Source organism: Triturus cristatus, chromosome 1_1 (genome assembly GCF_964204655.1).
Source record: "Triturus cristatus chromosome 1_1, aTriCri1.1, whole genome shotgun sequence".
NCBI classification, from domain to species: domain Eukaryota; kingdom Metazoa; phylum Chordata; class Amphibia; order Caudata; family Salamandridae; genus Triturus; species Triturus cristatus.
Genome location: NC_140579.1, coordinates 161,471,744 through 161,487,948, shown reverse-complemented (window position 1 = coordinate 161,487,948; position 16,205 = coordinate 161,471,744). Strand labels below are relative to the sequence as shown.

The 16,205-nt window shown below is 49.0% G+C and overlaps 1 protein-coding gene across 7 annotated transcripts in view; it reads left to right on the top strand.

The window, feature by feature from the left end:
* TLK2 (tousled like kinase 2) overlaps window positions 1–16,205 on the top strand; it is a 2,417,851-nt gene that overhangs the window by 2,167,885 nt on the left and 233,761 nt on the right. For all 7 annotated transcript variants that reach the window (XR_014968435.1, XM_085624076.1, XM_085624079.1 and 4 more), the window contains one exon: window positions 14,068–14,175. Coding sequence is in view for 6 of the 7 variants with exons in the window: in XM_085624076.1 (XP_085480202.1) it covers window positions 14,068–14,175 (108 nt within the window). In the remaining variant the exon portion in view is untranslated. The remainder of the gene's footprint in view (window positions 1–14,067; window positions 14,176–16,205) is intronic.

Below are 16,205 nucleotides of genomic sequence, written 5' to 3'. Positions count from 1 at the left end.
GTATGTTTGCATTCTGTCTTCAATTCTTCTCAGGCATCAGACTGTACAGTGTGATGTAAAGTATGTCTCTACATACCACACTCTGTGAATAGCTGTCACTTCTTTATACCACCCAATACATTTCTTTCTCTGTTGCACCCTTCTGTCCGATGTCTCATTTCTTTACCTAAACACTCCCTTTTTACCTGTCTATTTATACATGGCTACGTACCTACCACACTATTGCTCTACCTTTAAACTCTCTCTGTACGTCAAACCTCTCCTTCAATAAACCTCAGTGCCCCACAGCACTTACCGTTCATGACCTCAACTTGCCACCTCTCTCCGATCCTATCTCAAGCTCTCGGTCAGCTCTCTCTCTCTCTCTCTCTCTCTCTCTCTCTCTCTCTCTCTCTGTCTCTGTCTCTGTCTCTGTCTCTGTCTCTGTCTCTGTCTCTGTCTCTGTCTCTGTCTCTGTCTCTCTGTCTCTCTGTCTCTCTGTCTCTCTGTCTCTCTGTCTCTCTGTCTCTCTGTCTCTCTGTCTCTCTGTCTCTCTGTCTCTCTGTCTCTCTGTCTCTCTGTCTCTCTCTGTCTCTGTCTCTCTCTCTCTCTCTGTCTCTCTCTCTCTCTCTCTGTCTCTGTCTCTCTCTGTCTCTCTGTCTCTCTGTCTCTCTGTCTCTCTCTGTCTCTGTCTCTCTCTGTCTCTCTGTCTCTCTGTCTCTCTGTCTCTCTGTCTCTCTCTCTCTCTGTCTCTCTCTCTCTCTCTCTGTCTCTCTCTCTGTCTCTCTCTCTGTCTCTGTCTCTGTCTCTGTCTCTCTCTCTGTCTCTCTCTCTGTCTCTCTCTCTGTCTCTCTCTCTGTCTCTCTCTCTGTCTCTCTCTCTGTCTCTCTCTCTGTCTCTCTCTCTCTGTCTCTCTCTCTCGCTCTGTCTCTGTCTCTGTCTCTCTCTCTCTCTGTCTCTGTCTCTGTCTCTGTCTCTGTCTCTGTCTCTCTCTCTCTCTCTCTCTCTCTCTGTCTCTGTCTCTCTCTCTCTGTCTCTCTCTGTCCATCTTGCTGCTCTGTTTGAATCTCATCCCCCTTCATTTCTCTTCCATTTACTTCACCTCCCTCTTTATCTTAACCTTTCTATAATTTTTGCCATCTATACCTTACCTTTCTCTACCTCTCGCATGCCTCTTTCTACCTCGACATTCTCTTTCATTTCTCTCTCTACCTCACAACTCACTGCCTCATCTCTCTTCCCCACCTCTCATACACTATCCAATTTACCTCACCTATCGGCATTCTATGTCTCTTTTTATTGATGTCCTCTTTCCTTCACCTTTCCCATTATTGTATTTTTCTCTATACAATGCTCTCTCTACCTCTTCCACTCCATCTATTACCCCCTTTGCTTTCATCTCTCTTTCTATCTCCTTTACTGTTTCCGTTCACTCTCTGCTCGTTTAATACATCTGTCTTACCTCTGTCTCTCTCTCCCTATTTCACCATTCTCTACTTCTACCTCGCCCTTCCTCTGTATTAACCTCATCTCTCTACCTCATCTGCACCTCTTTACTCTCTACTTCTCATATCTTTCTATTTTTCATCCTACTGGCTCTACCTGCCTCTCTGCCTCGCTACTTTGTTTACCTGACCTGTCATTCTGTGCTTCACCTTTCTATTTGTGCTATCTCATTATAACTCACCTCTCTTCCTATATTATTTCTCTCTAGACCTTATACCTCGGGTTGGTACCTTTCTTACCAGCCTACATTTAAAACTGCATGCCAGGCCTCTAAAAACAAGCATTGGCATAGCCAATAGGTCGTGCCTTTTGGACCTTATACGTTTTTAGCCATGCAACAGTTGATGTTACTGCACCAAGGATATTGTGCTGCATAACTAAATACTTATAAGGTCCCAAAAGTGACACCTATTGGCTATGCCAATGCTAGTTTATTCTTACCCTTGTCTGGCAGGTTCTGCTCTGGACACTCTAAAGGGTTACCTTTCTGCTCTGTCTGCCTTTTTGCGGCTACTTGACCAACCCTCTTTATTTAAGTCCTACATAGTAAATAGGTTTCTTAAAGGTCTTGTAAATATATTTATCCCTTCTCCTTTCATTATGCCTCAGTGGGACCATAATTTAGTTATTAATTCTTAATGTGTGCTCCTTTCGAGCCTCTTCATTATCGCCACTATAGCTGCTTACCATCAAAACAGCCTTTCTCTTGGCAATAACTTTTGAGTGAGCTGCAGGCTTTTTCTTCTAAGCCTTCATTCCTGTCTGTTTTTCCAGACTAACTTGTACGGAGCTTTAGGGCCTCTGTCATGCCGAAAGTGGTAAAACCATTCCATGTGGGCCAATCCGTAACCTTGCAGCTTTCTAATCTCCTCCACATCACTCAAAAGAAGAGGAACGACTCTGCCATCTGGACCCAAAAAGATCATGAGAATTCTGGGTAGACAACCAACTCTTCGTGGCTTACGTTGGAGCGAAGAAGGGTCAGGCGGAGCAGAAATTAACCATTTTGCGCTGGGTCATTCTCTGTACTAAAATATGCTACGCACTGGCCAAGAAACAGCCCCCTGAGGGCTTAAGGGCTCATTCCACCAGAACTAAAGCTGCTACCACTACGTTAGCATGTGGAGTCCCAGTCATGGACATCTGCCAGGCAGCAACGTAGGCACTTCACCCGTTCAGTCATGCAGGACTTTTTAGTTGAGAATTTGGCAGCAGCCCGCCACCGGGGATGGTATTGCTAGGGTGTCTATTCAAAGGTACTGAATCTGCGGCTTGTTACCTACCTTCAGTAGCGCATTTACTGGTAGAGACAGCGTCCAGCTGCAGATTCCTTACCAATCAACCCCACTCTGTGGACAAGTTTTCAGAGTCAGGGCTGATCCCTTTTAGGGCCCTAATTGTCAGTGCATTCCATAGCTCAGCACTCCTGGTGTGGAAAGTCATGAAAAGTAACGAACATCAGCGCTCCGAGGTAGCACCTATATTGGTGACACGGACGTCGCTTCGGCGCGGACGACACCAGTGACACCCGCAGAGCTGATCAACGCCAACTACCGGCGTGCAGGGGGTACTGCTCATGCAAAAATCTTCCTGATTTAGGCTGATGCCTGGAGAATTCCAATGTAAGGAATCTGCGGCTAGATCCTCTCTCTACCAGATAATGCATTACCGAAGGTAAGTAACTTGCACTTCTGATTCAATAGCTCCATTTTAGTGGCGTGGACAGCGAGCAGAATGAAAATGATGCCAGCGCAGCAAGGTGGCGGACGTAAGTGGGCCTCACGGAGCGATCGGGACGGATTAGATCCTGAGCCACACACAGCCACTTGCAGGTACGCAAGGGAGTTGCTAGCAACGCTTCTGAATGCAGTCCAGTACCTGGGGAAATTCACAAGGCGAGAAATCTGCGGTTATTCTGTACCAGAAAAGGTGTTACCAAAGGTAAGTAACTTGTTGTTTTTTGGACAGTGTGAGTTGCCAGGACATCCTATCCTGGTTACTGCTATGACCTGGCCAGCAACTTGGCTAGCCTTTGGTTTCTTCATGGTTTGGCCCTCTTATTCCTGTCTTGGGTTCCCCTTGTTTTCTGGTTTGCACCTTTAGTGGATTGCTGAGTGCCTGGCTGTTGAGAGGTCACTCTATGTTTAGTGTAGGAGTCCTGATATTGCATTGATGGCCCTGTAATTGCTGACATTTATCTTGTTTTTTCTGGTGACCAGTGTACAATATCTCATGATGCTCTTTGTTTTCTTGCTTTACACCCGACTGACCTCATTCACCTTCAGGAGCGAGGGTACATGACACCTGGCTCTGTTACAGCTTGTTTTTTGTTAGTGTTAGGTGGATGTGTTGATAACCTTGCTCCAGGTTCCCTTGCATTTCTGAGACCCTTACAGGCTCTTGTTGTCTAGGATGTCTTCTAATAGTCTTGCTCCTCTGTGCTGTAGTAGTATTTATGTGCTGGGGCATTGTTGTGGTACCCACTTGTCCCTGTGGTCAGGTTTGGTTTGCTCATTTGTGCTTATCCTTCAGTTACAAGTTCCAGTGTGGCTGGCCTCTACCTTGGCCTCTGTGTCATCAGCTTGCTGGCCTCGTGTTTTTTTGTGTTTTTTTTAAATCACTGTGTTTTACATTTTTTTGTGAGTGTCAGGTGTACACAATTCAACACCTTACACATTCTAACATCAGGTGCTTAGAGCGACGCAAATTGCTCATTTAGAGTGCTTTTGATCATCAAACGACAATAACTGTTTTAATAGTGATGTTAAAGTCCAGCTACAAGGTGTCTGTACTGGTTGCTGTATATGAGGGGTGGTGTCTTATTTTCTCATGGGCAGGTGCTGGAATACCTTTTGCAGGAAGTGGTGGAGGCGTCTCTTGTGTGTTCTAGGCCATTCCTTCATTACTACTTGGTTGATGCTTGTTCCTGTGTCTATATTCAGTCTAAATTATACTTATTTTTCCAAATTGTTTTGTTTATGGTTTGTGTTCCTACGACTGTCTTTGAAGATTCTTGGTAGGTAAAGCTAAGGTAAATGTGTCCTATACACCAAACTATACTCTGCCATCTTTTTTGCCGCCTTGTTCTCGGTGCTTCCGGATCTCTACTGGTCACCCATCTGTAGATTTCTCAATGGTGCCCTTGCTCCCTCCCATCCAATTGTAATTCTTCTCTTGACTAGGCTATTGGCTAGATCTTTGTGGATTTGTTTATTACATCTGGGTAGTAGTCTCAGTAAGCATAACTCGGGGTTTGTCCCAAGATTCATTCTTCCTGTCATTTTTGGCAACAAGTTTGTTTTGTGTAAGCAGCTGAACAGTGTGAATTTGAACCTTCTGTTCCTGGATACTTTCTTTGTATGTTCTTACTCATTCTGTCTGTTATTTCTCATTCTTTCTATGTATCCCTGGCCTTTGTGCTAGTATTTAAAAACAGCTGCCGTAGTGCATCATATCATATCCTGAAATCGTTGTCTTGTTCTCACCATGTTTTAATATCAGTTGTGTTAACTTAGAGATTTGCTATGTTAATTTCCTCCGATTCCAGGTCCATTGTGTCACCCATACTATTGAACTGTATGCTATTAACTGGTTTGGATCAATATTGTTTCCTTCCATTATTTTCTCAAAAGAGTGTAAGGCTCTGTTTTCATGTTACCTACTGTATTACACCCAGCTTCTGTCCTTGGGGCTTGTCCTTTATTTTGAAGACTTCACTGGATTGCAGTAAGCACACTATTGGTATTTCAGGGGCTTAGTTAGGAATGTCAGCCGTAAACTTTAAAATTCTTTGCCAGCAATTTCTGGCATCCTTCACTCATTTCAGGGGTTTAGGCAATTTTGCCTCCCAGCAGTTTCACATAGTCTGGGACTGTGTAATTCAGCTTCTATGTGTCTTTTTTTTCTGCGTTACTGTTACATTTTAGCTATCCTGCTGGCCATTGTAGCTGGGTCACCAAGTAATATTTTTAATAGTTGGGTGCTCCATGCCCTTCTCTATGGGCATCTGGAACTTGGTTCCCCATATTAGGTTGGACGGCAGTGTATGCCGCTCCGTGAAAATGTTTGTATTCATCACCTCTGGCAGGGCTGTTAAAAAAATATAATATCCTTGGCAGCACAATCATTTTGCCCTTTGGGGACAGGGAAGCTTGATCCAGAACAGGATGGACTTTTGTATGGTTGCTGTCAGCTTAGTAGTATTTCCAACTACTATATGCTAATTTGTGTTGTATATTTGTATGCCTAAATATTTAAATGTGTTCGACTCCCAGGGGACTTGTCATAAGTAGTTTGTTTAGGTTCCAGGGGAAGAACGAGTTCTGTAGATTTAGGCAAGATTTCTCCAAATGTTTCTTTGGCCAGACGGACACAATTCAAAATTCTGTCAGTATGCTCATGACCATCAGTAGGTCTCAATTTTTTGCAGATATAACAGAGTGTCATCTGCATATGATGAAATTACATGATATCGGTGGGCCATTTACACTCCATAGTCATGGCCCGTGGCTCTGAGAACATTCGCTAATGGTTCATTCGCTATGAAAAACAGTATGAGTAACAGTGGGTATCTCTGCCTGCTGCACCTTCCTATCAGCCATTGTTAATGAAATGGTGCACCCCATTTGGACCCTTGCTTTCTTTTTTTAAAGTACAACAGGTCAGCCCATTCCAGAATCACCAAGCCCAGTCCCATCCTCATCACAATATAAAAGGGGAACTGTCATTGTTGGATATTAAAACCTTTCTAGATATCCTGTGTGCCACTACTGGTATAAGCCTATCTTTTGGGGTAGCATCCAATATGTGAAAGTGTCTCAGAGTGAGGTTGGATGGGTCTGACGTGTTCTGTGACACTTGTTATCTTAAGCACTTCTTAGACCCACATAATTGCAAGTTTCACAGTGTCAGTAAAACCTTTACTTTTTATTAATTATAAATTAATTTTGAATTCCAAGATCTGAAAGAGACACGTTAGTGATAGATTCCTTACCTTAGAATTTTCCCAGGCGTCAGACAGGATCCGGAAAGTTTTCGTCAGCAGTACCCTTGCGCGGCGGTAGGCGTCGTCGTGCGGCTCCGCGTACATCGCTGGCATCGTAATCACCGCGATGACGTCTTCGGAGCTACTTGGACGCGCCCACGCGCGCTGATGTCAGTTCTTTCTTTTTCTGCGCCAGCAAGCGCAGATCCGAGAGAGAGCGGTACTCATAGTTAATCATTTAACTTGGTTTTTTAGACTTGTTTCTCTTGTTTTGTCGAGTACTTGACTCCTGGTGCAGTAGGAATGCTTGGGTTTAAGTCCTGTAGGGACTGCCATCGGACCATGTCGGTGGCGGACCCGCATGACGTGTGTCTCTTCTGCTTAGGGCTCGCCCATGACCCTGAGGCGTGCCACGATTGTCGTGCCATGGCGCCGAAGGCTTTGCGCGAGCATTCCCAAAAGTTGTTGGAGGCCCGGCAACGGCTCCGCACGCTCAAGGTCCTGCTCCCGTGGGAGGTCAAGGGACAGGTCGTGGGGCCGACACCATCGTTCGTCGGAATCGGGGACAGGTAAGTCAAGGCGCCATAAGAAGTCGAAGAAGCGATGTCGCTCTTCGTCTACCCCTACCAGTCGCGGGACGAGGTGGAGGGGGCGGGTGGCGACTCCCCCGCGGCTTCGGTGGAGCCTCCATTGTTGCCTGCGGCCCACCTGCCTTTCCCGGGCCCGCACGTGACTTCGGAAGAAATTCAGGCATTCCTGTCGGCCATGCGCCGTTTGTTTCCATTGGATCCCTCCGGAGCACCTTCGGGCCCCGTGGACCCGTGGGGTGGTTCTGCCCCTGTGCCGCCGCCTATGGCCCCAGCTTCGCTGGCAAGATACCCTGTGGCGCCTTCAGCTTTGGTGCCGCCGTAGGCTCCGGCCTCGGTGCCGGGCCTGACGCCGCCTCCGGCGTCTGGGCCGACGCAGGACACAACGCCGTTGCCTACGGGGCCAGACTACTTCGACCCTGGATTGGTCTATTATCCTCCGATTCCAATTCCAGGTGGTGAGTTTATTCCCTTTCCCTGGGCCCCTCTTCCTTACCGGGCTCTTACACAGCCGGTGGGGATTACTGGGAGGGGTCCGAGGACCCTCTCGCAGCTCAATGTGAGGATGAACCGGAGTGGGAACCGGAGTGGGAAGGTGGTATGGAAGGTCCAGGCGATCTGGATTTCTCTCCGCACCCTGGTAGACTGTCCCCTGCTTCGGTAGCTGCGGAAGAGGTTGGGACTTTTTCTGTGGTGTTGCGCAGGGCGGCTGAGGCTCTTAACCTCGAGCTCCCATCTCTGCCTATCAGGCACAATCTCCTGACCGAGGTGCTGCAGCCAGCGACCTCCTCTGCGGAGCCGCTACTGCCCTTTAATTACGCGCTTACAGACATTCTGTTAAGCACCTGGACCAAGCCTAACACAGGGCTTCCTGTGGATAAGAGTGTGGCCTCATTTGGTTTGTTTGCGGTCATTGGAGTGGGACCTCAACTTGAAAGCTACAAAGTCTTCCACGGCATGAACCCGAAGGCACTGAGGGAACGTTCCCTGAAGCTCCTCGCTACCCAAGTTTGTTCAGCCGTGCATCACTCTTGATCCCAGTCACATGAAAGGTCCCTGGACCACTTATGGAGCCACTCCTGACGACCATCATCTTAGTCTAAATTGACAGGTAAATCCCATAAGTGCAAGAAGTCGAAGCATTCTTTGACTTCTCCACACCAGTCCAACCCACAGTATGAGGCATGGGAATGACAACACCGCTCAAGGCCTCACTCCTCTATGGAGCCTGTGCCTAGGTCCTCTCTACATCTTCCAAAGTTTCCAAGGAACCAGAGCGACGGCTGCCCAACTCAAGGAGTTCTATGGGGCTGAGCTCCTCATATTTTGTTGCCATGACTCTGCTGAGGAACCTTCGGGCCCTACAGGTTTGAGAGGGGCCCTACTGGATTCCTGTCTGCAGGTTTGCCCTCTGCACCAGTCAAGCCCAATGAATCCAGTGTGACTCCACCCATGAGACTGCAGCCATCCACGGAGCCCACTTCAGTGCCATTTGTTCGCCATCATCGTTCCTGAATACCATACGGAGCCGGATTGACGTCGACTTCAGCGCCGGCAGGTACTATGCCCTCAGAGCCAAAGCCAGTGCCTTTTTCTTATGATAGTCCTGGAGAGGAAGACAGTTGGGAGGGGGTTGAGGACACTTATTCACTCCATCACCCCTCAAATGAACCAGAGGACAACTGGTGTGAGGAACTTGTGGATGCCAGTAGGTTAGACACTGAACCGGACACTGGCTTGGCTACTGAGAAGAGAACCTCATTTGCAGTGGTGGTGTGGTGGGTGGCTGAGGTCCTGCACCTTTAGTTACCCTTTGGGGCAGTGAAGACTAACGTCTTGATGGAGATCCAAACCTCTACTCCAGTTCAACGAAGCCCACACTGATGTCCTACTTGTGGCCTGGTCCAAACCCCACACACAGGCTCACGTGAATAGGACAATTGCCCATCATCGCCCCACACCTGGTGTAGGACTGGGGGTCACCAGGCCCTATGGGGGTAGCGTGGCGCGAGCAGATAGGCATCCAAAGGCTTACGTGTTAAGTGACCACACAGCACACACATCCACTGAGACAGGGAACGCATGCAATAATTGACACCACAACAGTAGGTTGCATAAAACCAATCAGCTTTATCTAGATCAACATTAGGATCAAGGCATTTCATTAGAAATAGATTTGGCAGTTCCTTAAAACGTCAAACATGGCATTGGCTCCAAGCGCTGCACCTGGCGATTCCCGAGAGCGTCAAACACAGCATTTACGCAAAGTGCTGCACATGGGCACTCAGTAGAGTATTACCCATGGCATTTCCTTACAGCGCTGAACATTGCATCTCATTAGAGCATTAAACAGTACAAGTCATTACAGCGCTAAACAGTGCATTTCATTAGAGCATTAAACAGTACAAGTCATTACAGCGCTTAGACTGGGCATTTCATCCGAGCGTGAGACATTGCACTTCATTATAGCGCTAAACAGGGCAATAACACAAGGCGCTAGATGTGGCAAGGACTCAGAGCATTACACTGGCAAGAAATCAAGCGCTCTATGTGGCAGTACATTAGAGCCATACGGGGGGCAATTCATTCGTCTCTTCCCCCCAGGACAACTTGAGCGGACTCTCTGTGCCCCACAACGTCCGGGAGTTAATTAGCCCTGCACGGGGCCAGAATCACGGGGGTCGGGGGCCAGCTTATTCGCCCTCTTCGGGGTCAGTGGGGCCCACCAGGTTCAAGGAGAACTTCCCCGGGGGAGGGGCGAGTCCAGGGCCTCTCTCCGGCCCTCCGCCCGCCTCCCCCAGGGGTTACCTGTGCTGGCGGTCCTTCGCGGGTCGTGTGTGGCACTCCTCGGCCGGGCGGGGGCTCGCTCGTCTTAGAGCCCCTCCCGCCAGCCGTGTGTAGCTCCCGGCGGCGTCTGGGTTGAGGGGACTTGCGCGGGGCTTCCGGCAGGTTCAGGCGTGGCCGGGGAGCTCTGTGGGGATCAGGAGACGGCCCCGGGTGCTCCTCTGTTTCCGGGGGCTCGGGGATTTCCTCGAAGGTTTGCGTAGGCCCGCGCCCGTAGCCGCCAATGGCAGCGCGGCCTGCGGTGGCACGATTGCGGGAACCAATGAGAAAGCGGCAGGGGCGGCGCTCGGGAGACCGCCCCCGTCAGGTGATGGGAGTCTCCGGCTTCAGGCCTAGCGCGGCCTCTACGAGATTGCTCGGCCCAACGAGGCCTTCACTGCGGGTCCCACGGCCTCACGAGGCCTACGCTGGATTCCGGCGGCCCTCTCCTTGTTGAGGGCTGGAACGGGAGGCACGAACGTCGGGCCCAGAACGCGCTGGCGTCGGCGGGGCGCCGCAGCCTGCAGCGGCCCCGGGCGGTGAGTTCTGTGGGGCCTAGAACTTAGTCCTTGGGGGTGTCGTTTTTGTGCCCAGTGTTCCCCGGTGCCCAGCACGGGCGATCGCGCCAGTTACAGGCCGGAGGGGCAGGCCACACAACGGTGGTACTTGGGTAAAAGGTGGGGGGATCCCAGGTGGGGCCAGGGAGGGCAGAGGTGTCACAGCGCTGTTACCTGGTCGATCCCCCAGCAGTTCGGTGGTAGGTTTAGTAGGTCTTCTTTGGCGCTTGTTGGTTCCTGCGCCCTTGGTAGCTAGTTTCTTGATTGGGGGGGGGGGGATAGGTTGAGTTGGTGACTGAAGAGAGTTCTTAGTCAGGCTTGGTAGGTTGTTCCTGGGTTCCCCTCCCGCTGGGCCAGATCAGTGGGCTAGTTCAGGATCCCTCACTCAACTTAAAAGGCAGTACCTAAGCCCTGTCACTTCCAGTGGCATAGGTCCCAGACTAGGCCCTACCGCCTAAAACTCCTGCGTAGGTTCCCCCAGGTCTGCGTCGCCCCAACTGACTAAAAATGTTCCCTCCTTTCCTTAAGTATCCCTAGTTCAGGTGACCACTCTCTAAGGCGGCAAAAGTAAACCCCACCCTTATTCTAGAAGGTTCCAGCAAGTTCCAGGAGCTTCCCCACTCTAGCTATAGGAGAAAAAAGGCGGGCTGGTCTCGCAACAATGTTGTAGGGTCCCAGCCAGCTCCTGGCAACTAGGGTGCTACTACAAAGGCCACTCCGCAGTAACAGGGGCCTCTGGCAGCCATATTGGGGGAAGAGAGCACCTGCACCTTAACACTGATTAGCAATGGAAAGGCGCTCGGAGACCTAAGGCCAACGAAAAAGAGGGTGGAAAAAATGAGGCAAGGGCAAAAACACAGGGAAAGACCACCCTAGGGCTGACAGGTCTAACACCTGGGGACCCCAGTTTCCTCCTACAGCAACTCATCACGGAGAGCATGGTGGTCCATGCCTCCACCTCCAGGATCAACCCTAGCTAATTCCCTACCACCCCAACAGAGGAGGATATCCAAAAGGCAGGATACCTTTGCCAGAGGATGTCCTGTTCCACCAACCTAGCACCCCAATCAGCACCCACCCACCCACTGGCAATCGCAGCTTCAAAACCCTTTGCTTGCCCTTATACCAGCACAGTTACCCGGGGGGGGGGGATCCACCATCACTTGCCCCACTGGCACTCCACAACATTGAGCAAGTGTGTTTTACTAATCATCCAGAGGGGCTACTCCATTCCCTTTCTGGAACCCTCCCTCAGCCCAGCTCACCACCACCTATGGCCCCCCACCCCCCTTTACCGGCTGATGGAGGACCATCTCGCTTTGTTCAATCAGGATGGTGGTTCTTTCAGCCAAAGGGCTATCGAGATGGTGTCAGCATCAGAAGTAGGTCATGTTTGCTATTCCTGCTATTTTCTGGTGCCTAAAAAGGATGGAGGCCTCAGTCCTATTCCGGACCTGCGCCTCCTCACTTAGTTCCTGTAGAAAGAGAGGTTCACGATGCTCACCTTAGCTCAGGTCCTGTCTACCCTAGAGACTGTATGGTAGCATTGGACTTGCAAGATGCATATTTTCCCATCCCTGTCCTGCCTGCCCAGAGATGTTATCTGCAGTTCACGTGGGCGAAGAGCACTTTCAGTTCACTGTGCTTCCCTTTGACCTTACCAGTGCCCCTCCAGTCTAATCTAGAACTACATGCTAGTTTGTTTAATAACTAACTCTTGAGCGTCGGTTCTCCGATCAGGTTGCCCCCTCGGGAGGCTCTTCTGTTGCAGCAACAGGGCAGGGTCTTGCACCCGAACCTGCATACCCTCCACCTTCGTGTGTGGAGATTAAGCAGCAACAGTTGACAGCTTTCAACCTTCCTCCCAAAGTCTGTCATGTTATTCTGGCAGCCAGGTGTCCCTCCACCAAGACAGTTTGCCTGCTTTTGGGACAGCGTTTGTGACATGGTATGCATCCAAGAACATTGACTCTCTTTCTGCTCCCCTCTCTCATGTTTTATTGTTTGTTCTTTCTCTAGCCCAGCAGAGCTATACTCTGGCCACCATTAAAGGGTTCGGCCATCTCACCTTTCTTGCGAGTGCCAAACCAACCTTCTTTGTCACCTGTTGTGACTAGGTTTCTTAAGGAACTTCAGCATCTGTTCCCTCCAAGACTATTTATCATGCCCCCAGTGGGAACTCCTCCTGGTCTTAACATTTCTCATGTATGTGCCCTTCGAGTCCCTGCAGAACTGCACAATTCGCTTACTCATCTTCAAAACGGCTTTTCTAGTGGCTAGAACATCAGCCAGGAGGGACAGCAAACTGCAAGTACTCACTGTGCACCCTCCTTACAGAAATTTCTATCCACACAAGCTCGTTCTGAGGACCATTGTTTGCTTCCTTTCCGAAGGTTGTAACACCTATTCACGTAAGCCAGAATATCACCTTGTCTACCTTCTTTGTGCCGCCTCGCCATTCTAAAGAAGAAGGTGCCAGGTGAACAATCAACTGTTCTTTGAGTATGACGTGGGGAAGAAGGGAAAGCCTGTGCAGAAATAATTGACAATGCTCTGCATGCAAATGTGCAATGCGCTGGGCAAAAATCAACCCACTGACCGCTTGAGAGCTCATTCCACTCGAGGCAAGGCTGTAATTACTGCATTAGCTGGCGGAGTCCCTGTCCTGGACATCTGTCAGACAGCAACCGGAGTGTCACTGCACACGTTCACCAAAAAGTACTGTCTTGACACTTCTGGTCTGTCATGACAGGCACTTTGCTTGTTCTGTCCTGCAGGATTATTTTGTCTAATCTGTTTGCAGACCCACCATTTGGGGAGGATGTGCTTGGGTATCTATTGTAAGGTAAGGAATTTGAGGCTAGAAGTCTCTGTTAAATTAGCAATTTATTTACCTTCAGTAACACCTTATCTTTTACAGACTCTATTAGCTGCAGATTCCATACCGACTCTCTCATCCTCCCTGCTCGGTGAGCGTATTTCTGCATAGGGTCACCCTCATGAGTCCCATAGTGATGTGCACAAGACACGTGAATGTTCTTAGTGGCTCCCCGCTTCTGGCGTGGAAAGTTGTGAAAAGAAACGGACGTCTACGCATTGGGACAGCACTTGTATAGGCACTGCACTTGTCACATCTGATGAGGATGCAGGTGCAGAGTGGAACACCAATACCTACTATTGTGCAGAGGTACCGTTTAAGAATTTCTGGATCTTGTCTGACGCCTTGGGATAATTCCAAGGTAAGAAATCTGCGGCTAGTCTCTAGCAGATAAGGCATTACCAAATGTAAGTAACTTATTCTTTAAGTACAGAAGCAGCAACATTTATCTGGATGAAAGTTAACTTTGACACTGTAGTGGATTTCATTGTTAAATTTGTTTTTGCTGTAAGACTGCAACTCTAGTTGCAATGTAAAATATGTACTGTTTGTTTGAATTGTTCATATCTGACCTCTCGGTTTGAAGTGAGAAATAAATCTTGCCTAATAATTAAAGTTGAGGACACAGGAGACCTTGGTGTTTTGTACTTGAGATATTCAAACACTGCTCTCTATTCCTTACCATGAGTAGCCTTTCATCAGCCTTTGAAAGAAGTATGAGCTGATTACAAAACGTTATCTTTGTTCTTGCAGCCCTTTGGCCATAACCAGTCGCAGCAAGATATTCTCCAGGAGAACACCATCCTTAAAGCTACCGAGGTGCAGTACCCTCCAAAGCCCGTAGTGACACCTGAAGCAAAGGTGAGTTTTCAGTTATCGTGGTAACATTTTCATGGGGTTTAGATGTTTAAATAAATCATTGTGGATGAAGGCAGTTTACGAAGACCAAACAGTGAAGCTATAATGTAATGTGCAAGCGTAAAGTGAGCCACATTCAAGGCAAACCTTTGTGGTATCACGGCACAGATAGCCAGTTATGCCTCTGCTGTCTTGACATTGTCGTTTTTTTTATACCTTTTGAACTACATGAGACCTTTCTTAAGAATATGAAGAATTAGCTTTTTTTCTCTCTACTTCTCCAGGCCAACATGGAGTGTTGATGTAGGTCATGCTTTAAAAGTAATCTAAATAAATATTGCTATCAAAACAAATTTTTTCTAATGGATGCATCAAGGATCGCTCATCGCACGATTGAGAGCCAGACTTCGTTTTGAGGCACCATCAGACGAAATCCATCACAGACGTCTGCTTCACAGCACCACATGAACCTGTCCTCTTGAGTGGCAACATCTCTGCACACTTCCTAAATTTAAGAATTTGAAAATTCTGTGAAAAATCAAAATCCGTGAGCAGAGTGTTTTCAGTTGTAGAAAAGGAGGAACGGACACCAGTGCACAGGGGTGAAGCCCTAACGTGGCTTTGCATCATTGTGTCCAGAGGTGGGATGGAGTCGCATCATACCTCGTGTGTGTCTCCTGTTAGCTAGCATGAATTATTGCAAGAGTTTCCAGCTCTAGTCTAGGGCCTGAGGAGAGACACAACAATTATGATTAGGTATAGAATCCACTAGCAGCACAAGTTACTACTTGTGTAACTATATATTTGTAAGAGACATTAGTTAGTGATGGATTCCTTACCTTAGAATATCCCCAGGCGTCAGACTGGATCCGGAAAGTTTTTGCTAGCAGTACCCCTGCGCGTCAGTAGGTGGCGTTTTGCAGCTCCACGTCCGTGGCTGGCGTCGTAAGTGCCGAGATGACGTCATGGAGACTACTTAGGCGCCACCCATGCACGCTGACGTCAGTTCTGTACACAACTTTCTGATGGATACATCTTCCTGTGGATTCCTCACCTTGTGAATATCCCCTGTGCCAGCAACATTTGGAAACTTTTGTAGCTCTCCACGCCGACGAGGACGACGTCACAGAAGCATGGCTCCGCTCGCGGCTCCGCTGACGTCACTGGATCCATAAGAGGACCTCGTCGGCGTGATGACGTCAGTTCCCTTTTTTCCGCGCCGTCGATGCTAACGGTTTTCTGGGACTCTCCGTAGCTTTGGCTAGTTACTTTGTGTTTCTGCTGGTGTTTCTCTTTCTTCTTGCTTCTGGTTCAAAGATGCCGACGAAGAAGTCCGGATTCAAGCCGTGTAGAGAGTGCAGTAAGCACACGTCCATCACGGATCCGCACAAGGACTGTGTCTAGTGCCTGTCGTCGGATCACGACGTCAAGGGATGCTCTTGCTGCCGAAAGATGAGTACTAAGGCCTTAAAAGAAAGAGAAGCAAAGTTGTTTATAGCAAGGATGAAAAAAGAGAAGAGAGGTCGAAGACGCTCCAGATCGAAGTCGACGTCGGGACATGCTTCTAAGTCCAAGAAGCATAAAAAGAAGAAAAGGCATGGTTCTCGACACCGTTCGGGTAAAGAAGCGGCTCCGAGATCGACTTCGCCTACTCGACGTCGTAAGGACTATATTTCTCCCTCTCCTGTCTCAAATCCTGCTTCGCCTGACCTCGCCTGCGGCTTCACCGGAGCACTCTCCGGCTCCATCTCCGACACATTCTCCGGCTCCAGTTGAAGAAGCTCCAGCTCCTGATGAGTCTTCGACTCCGCTGGCTCCACCGTCGGCGCCGATTGGCCCGAGTCCGGTTATGCCTCAATCTGAGCCATATCCCCCCTTTCCAGGCTCGGGGCAAGACCCATTGCATTATTTGAATGCAATGTATGGCGTGTTCACGAGAGCGATGTACCCCTCTGGAGCACCTTCGGGTCCCATGGGTCCAATGGCTTTTAATCTGGGGGTTCCTCAAGCCTACGCTCAGGCTCCATTTACGC